The sequence below is a fragment of the Pteropus alecto genome, unplaced genomic scaffold (genome assembly GCF_000325575.1).
Source record: "Pteropus alecto unplaced genomic scaffold, ASM32557v1 scaffold80, whole genome shotgun sequence".
Taxonomy (NCBI): Eukaryota; Metazoa; Chordata; class Mammalia; order Chiroptera; family Pteropodidae; genus Pteropus; species Pteropus alecto.
The window spans coordinates 1710300-1716602 of record NW_006430460.1 but is presented as its reverse complement, the minus strand read 5'-3'; the positions used below and the strand labels follow the sequence as shown (position 1 = coordinate 1716602).

Sequence of the window (6303 nt, the reverse complement as noted above, 5' to 3'; positions counted from 1 at the left end):
ACTGTTTGGGAAGGGCCAGGGGACCCATCAGCCAAACAAGGTCCTGCTGTTGATCACAGCTTACCTGTGATGATGGCAAGAGCCTAGGGACACTCACTGTAAGAAATGTATTCTACGCAGGAATCTAGCGCGCGTGCACACACACACACAGGCACAATATATGTAAAATAAAACCGTGTGTCTACAATGTGTATAATAATGCTTTTATTATACACGGGACACGCGGGTATTTTCTCTTATTTTGCTTAAAAAAGAAGTGCCAGACACATCCCTCTAAGCTAATTGCACCAGCCCCGCAAGGCACTGCACCGTGCCGTCTGCAAACACTGTCCTGGCTAAGCCTCCGAGGGCCCCGGTCCCCTGCCGGTCACACGGCCTTGCCGAGGACCCCACGCTGACACCACGCTCCTTACAGGCGGAGAAGAACATCCTCCTGGAGGAGAAAATCCAGATCCTCCAGCAGCAGAACGAAGACCTCAAAGCGAGGATCGACCAGAACACCGTGGTCACGAGGTAGGCGGGCCTGGACGCCTGGGCTTGTGGGGCTTGTGTCGCCCACAGAGCGGCTCTCTGCTCGTGAGGTCGAGGGCTCTGTGCTTGTTCCAGCGTCCCATCTCCCTCGCTCCTCTGAGCTGTGAGCCACCCCGCGCAGTTCAGAAGCGAGAGGCAGAGGCCACGGACGCGGCTGGTCGCTGCAGGGGCTTGTTTCCAGAGGGGGTGTTGGGGAGCGGCGCCAGCTGGCTATTCCCAGGCCAAGGGGGGCCAGCCCCGCACCCCGTTCGCTCAGCAGTGCAGACCCTGAGAGGCCCCCGGCTGCGGAGCTGTCATCCAGGGCCAGCCCGGGGGTGGCAGGAAAGGGAGGACGGCGGGGCTGGGATGTGCCGGAGGGAAGCGGTCTAGCCAGAGGCAGCTGCTCCGAGTGGCTCTGATTCCAGCTCGGTCCCCTGCTCTGAGGTCCCCCAGCTCCCAAGGAAGGATGTGGAGACACCTCCCTTCTGCCGGCAGCATGGAGGAAAGCGGGGTTTGGGGCTTCATCAGCCAGCGGGAGGTTATATTGTCCACGGGGACGAAGCCTTGTCCACGAGGCCCGAGCCAGGCGCCAGGCTGGATGCTGCAGATGCAAAGCAGCCGCCTCTGGTGCCCGTGCGTTCAGGCTCGCGGGCCAGCAAGTGGTCAGAGGGACGGACCAGCGTTTGTGGCAGGGGAAGGCACGGCCCGGGACGGGGAGGCCAGATAGTACCGTGTCTGTGCCGTGGTGGCGCCCGCCACTGTCTCTGAGCCTCCCGGGGGCCCTCCGCACCCGCTCCCCACTCCCCTGCATCTGCCTCTGGCTTTTGCCGTGTGCCCTGGGCAGCCAGCGCCTCCCCGACCGGGCAGAGGGATGAGCGTGGACTCGGTGTTGGCAGGGGGCCCTGGGAACGGACGTGCTGCTGGGACGGGTGGGGACAGGTGGCAGTCTCGGTTCAGCCGAGGTCGGGTGTGGCGGCGGCCCGCCTTGTCCCTGATCCCCGCAGCGGCGGCCACCTCCTCCCTCGGCCCTTGGCCCGGCACCTCGAGCTGAGGCCCGCCGCCACGGCCGCAGCTCGCTGGCATCTTCTTGTCCCTGTGCAGACAGCTGTCGGAGGAAAATGCTAACCTCCAGGAGTACGTGGAGAAGGAGGCCCAGGAGAAGAAGAGGCTGAGCCGGACCAACGAGGAGCTGCTGTGGAAGCTGCAGACCGGGGACCCGACCAGCCCGATCAAACTGTCCCCCACCTCCCCCGTTTACCGCGGCTCCTCCTCCGGGCCCTCGTCACCGGCCAAGTTCAGCACGACGCCCAGATGACGCCACCACCAGGCAGCCCTCCGGAGCCGCGCCCCACGTGCGCCCGGAGGGAGTCCCGACCCGGGCCAGGCCAGCGGGCCCCGCGTGCGTGCTGGGTAGCCACGCAGCAGCATCCCCGGGAAGCCCTCCCCTGAGCCCCGCCGAGACTGTCCCCATACTGGCGCTTGGGAAGGCGTCGCGGTGGTGTCTGACGTGCACATGTTCGACCGTATTTAGAGCCAAAAGAAAGAAACTCCAGTCCTTGAGCGATGAACCTTCTCTGCAGAATTTCAGGCTAGCGACAGACGGCTCGGTGCTGAGTCTACACGGAATCATCATCGTGCACTGCGCGGTGTGTGTGTGTGTAGATTTACACACGTGCACATGCCTCGTTCCGGATTGCTTTTTTTTTTTTTTTATACCACGAAGTGCTGACGTATTTTGGTGAAGGTCAGCCGTTTTCTAACGTGTGCCTAAGAATAATTGGGAAATAAAAATGCATTTCTATCTAGCTTCCCAGGAATATTTCTACCCAAAATAGAAAAAAAGGAAAAAAAAAAAAAAAAGAGAAAAGCGCCTTTCAACCTGCCACCAAGTGGTCCTCTGTCTCACAAGAACACCAGCGAATGTGCTAACTGCCTTTGGAACAGTCAGCTTCTTAGTCAACGCGACGCGAGGCCACTGTCCTTCCGTCCATCGTGAACGACGCTCCGGGCGCGGGTGGAGGAGGGAGAGCCGTAGGGAGCCCCGCGGAGCTGGGCGGTTCTCGCGGATGCTGCTCGTGACAGTGACTCATCTGCCGTCTCGTAAACACACGTTTTGCAATTCTTTCCTAAACGGCATCTCAGATTCCATCGCTCAGCTGCTGCTGCACCCCGGGAAAGTACGAAAGAGCATGACCTTCTGGCGTGAGGGTGAGGATGACCTTGGAGTTGACCGAGACCATTCGCCCTCCGTCCTCAAGGACTGCGGGCAGGGTCCGCCGTCGGACTGGGCACGGAGGAGGAAAGCTCTGGCCCGCCCCGTGGTTTGCTCTGATCCGATGCTGCAAACGGTCAGCCCACCTCACGGCCACCTCCCCTTCAGTTTGGTTCAGTAACTCAGCCCCATCGTTGCACATTCGGATGGCTCAGGGGTTCTGGCAGAGGCTTCCAGAAAACCGGGTCACCCCATGACCTCCCAGGAGCCCAGGCATATTTTCTGCAGGATCGTCGAGCACGACCATGGTCCCATCTCAGGCTCAGGAGGTTCTTCCACGCAGAGGAGCCCCGTAAAACAGCCGGCCGGCGGTCACTGGCTGTGGCCCGGCATCTGCCACTGAACGGCAGACTTAGAACGTGAAAGGAACAGCCACAGCCTGCAGGGGGCGAAGAACATGACACCCCCAAAAAAGGAAGTAGTTGTAACAGTCGCCACGGTGACGATAACGATGCCTTTGTTTCGGGTTTGTGACCGAGACCCTGCGCTTCCCTCCCGAGGGCCCCTTGAACTTGTCCTGAGCCCAGGGCTGTCTTTGAGCTCGACCCAGGCGAGCGGCCTCGTGCAGGGACATCCGTGGTGGGGAGGGGACGACCCACGGAAGGAAGCGGTCGGCTTGCCCAGGGCCCAGCCCGCTCGGCGCGTAAGTGGCCGGCACGACAACGTGTTCCGTGTTCCCTGCGAGAGTCAAGGCTGGGCTCCCTGGCCTCGGGTCCGTCTCGGTCTCGTTTCTAGCAAACCTCCCAGGGTCTGCCCGTCCTGGGGACGTTCCGGGAGGGACGTGCTGACGAAACCGTTCTCTTTTCCTGTCGAGGCCCGGCACGGCCCTGGAGCTGGGCATTCCATCACGGCGGGCCGTGCCACGCTGAGGGCGTGCGTGCGTGCACAGTCCCTTCTTTTAGCAGGCGCCCCCTGCAGACACAGGCTGGGCGGCGGCTCCGCCCTCCGCATCAGGCACTGCGTCCATAGCGGCACCTGCTGAGCGCAGCAACACGGCAATACAGACTTCAGCGTCCTGTTCGGGTGTGCAGTGTGCTCGCGGTGACGGCGTAGAGACGGTGGCACTGAGGACCCCCCCAACCTCGCGTGGCTGGAGCTCTGCTCGGACCAGCCCTGACCTTGGGCACCCGAGCTGGTTCCCACGCTGCCCTGGCTGTCTTGGACACCCATCACGTCTGACCCCTATCCTGGACGAGGGGTGGCCGCTGCTGAGCCCCCTTCGCCACGCCAGGAAGTGCTGTCCACACACAGATGCTGCAGCCACGGCGCCGGCCTCGGACCTCCCAACCTCACCAACCTCCTCCAGGCGTTTGGGTGCCTTGTCGGTGCCCTTCCCCGCCCTGGGCCCCCACACTGGGACGGGGTTCTGGCTGGGTGTCGGGGTGGGGGGCTGGCGGGCCGGCACACCAGGTGATTGTTTAAATGGGGTCACACGTTCCTTACCCGGCCCCTACAGTTTCTGTGTTGCATATTTGTGTTTGAAGCATATTAAAATTAACTTGAGGGACCTTCCGTGACATGCATGTGATGTAATTCGTGGCCTGGCCCTCTCAGGCTCCAGGAGACTCAAGCTGGGGTCCAAGACAGGGAGGGAGCCCAAGGAGGTTGATGACCGGCCTGGCAGTGCCAGGGTCAGCTGACCGTCACTGAGTCTGGAGCCACCCGCGCCCTGACCGACCAGGCCCAGGTGCCCGCGCCCACCTTGGCAGCCTGCATCTTCGGGGGCCTGGCCCAGACTTTGGGGAGCTCGGTGGCTCCGCCGAGCTCGGTCTCTTCAGCAGGTGGGGTGGGCTGGAGTTGGCGAGAAAAAGACCCACAAGATTGGGCCCGATCCCCTCCCCCTCCGTTTCAGATTCAGACCCACGGGGTGTCCGCTTCCTCCCGGAGGAGAGCTCGACCTGTGCTAAGTCCCATCGGTCACACACACCCGACGGCCACAGAGCTCCCGCACAGGCAGCAGGGGCCGCGCCCTCCTGGTGCGGTGGCCACGGTCACAGCGGTTTCTCATCATGAGCTTTCTCATGCCAGACAGCTCAACAGCTCTCCCTGTAACACCCACACGCAGCCAGCACCCCTATTTCAGCCTGAGAGCCCTTGCTCACCACCCCAGCCTCCGGTTGGGCTGCAGCGGGTTTGGCCAGCCCACCCCCACTCGAGGACCCCTAGGTGGCCAGTTCCAAGAGTGGCAGCGATGTTAAGGTGACTCTAGCAAGTTTGAACAAGAGGCCTCTCGCTGACTGTCAACCACCAGCCGTCACTTCCGGGCCTGCGAAGAGCACGGGACCCCCTCTGAGTCACCCACGCACCCAGATTATTGAGGGTGACTACCGATTTACGGCTCGTCGTTAACCTGTCCCAGGCTGTTAGTGTCTTCTGGGGTGTCTCGTGCCCTCCGCTTTTACAATAACCACCTTCCACTGAGACTCGAGGTCTCCCCTCCACTGAACAAAGCAGACGGTGACTCACCCACTGGCACGTGCCGGAAACCAGGCTAGAGCCGCCAACTCCTGTCTGCAGGGATCCGTGTCCCCTCCCACAGCCCAGCTGCAGCAGGCAGGGGAGACCTCTGAAGTCCACCCCTCAGTCCCTCCTCTGTGCGGAGGACCCTCGCGCAGTGCGGCTCCTCCCGGCGTGGGTCGTCTCAGCGGGAAGGAGTGGCAGAGGAGGAGTCACGCTCAGGTGGGACCCCAGGAGCGGCGGAGGCACCACAGCTCCGCCCCAGACCACGCCGACCGAGGACCGCCACCAGGTTGCAGCCGTCACTTCGCGCAGGCGGAGGGCGGAGGGTCCGCCCTTCAATTTGTAACACACGCAGCATCTGCGAGGCAATAAAGCCGAGCGCGATAAAGGAGGCGTGCCCGTATGCAGCCCCACCTGCAAACTGTGCGCACAGCTGATGCCCACTCAGACAACGGGCATCAGGCAGGGGCTCGGGGCCCGCACCCGTCAGCAAGAGTCAGGGTCCTGCCCGCTGGAGGGCTAGAGTCCAATGCTTAAAAGCAAAAAAGGAAAAAAAGAAAAAAAAAATCACCAAAGGCTGGTAAGCCATCCTGGGTTTTAAAACAAGGGGAATTCATTCACTTTAAGTTTGGTAAATATCTTTTTTAAAATCAGTCTGCTTCTCTCAAAAACCTCTTGCCTCAACCCTCTTTAAAAAAAAGAAAAAAAGGCCCCCTGGGTTTCTGCTGGCCCGGGTCACGGGCAGAAGCCAAGCTCATTCACCTGGCTCACCAAGTCTGCAAGGCTCTAAGCTGAGGCCACCGTCCTACATGTGACTGAAGGCCCTGGTTGGGTGCAGCATGACTGGGAGGACATGGCACAGAGAAGCACGCAGGCCACCGCGCCCAGCTGCTGCTCTCTGTGCGGGGTGCCCCATGTCCCCTGCACCCAGGTTAATGTAGTAGGGGACACGTTACATCCGCCCCCCCCCCACTCCCGTGACAGCAGAGGGCTGGTATCTCAGTGAATAACACCATTGTTCTAAGGAACAAAATTTAAAGCATCTGCGGGGAAGTCAACCC

General features: G+C 61.4%; 1 protein-coding gene across 1 annotated transcript in view; it reads left to right on the top strand.

Moving 5' to 3' along the window:
• The window catches only part of MTUS2 (microtubule associated scaffold protein 2), a 277079-nt gene extending 272940 nt beyond the window's left edge, over nucleotides 1–4139 (top strand). The window contains exons 11-12 of the mRNA XM_006904828.2: nucleotides 416–513; nucleotides 1612–4139. Coding sequence (XP_006904890.1) covers nucleotides 416–513; nucleotides 1612–1825 — 312 coding nt within the window. The 3' untranslated portion in view covers nucleotides 1826–4139. The remainder of the gene's footprint in view (nucleotides 1–415; nucleotides 514–1611) is intronic.
• The last annotated feature ends 2164 nt before the right edge of the window (nucleotides 4140–6303 follow it).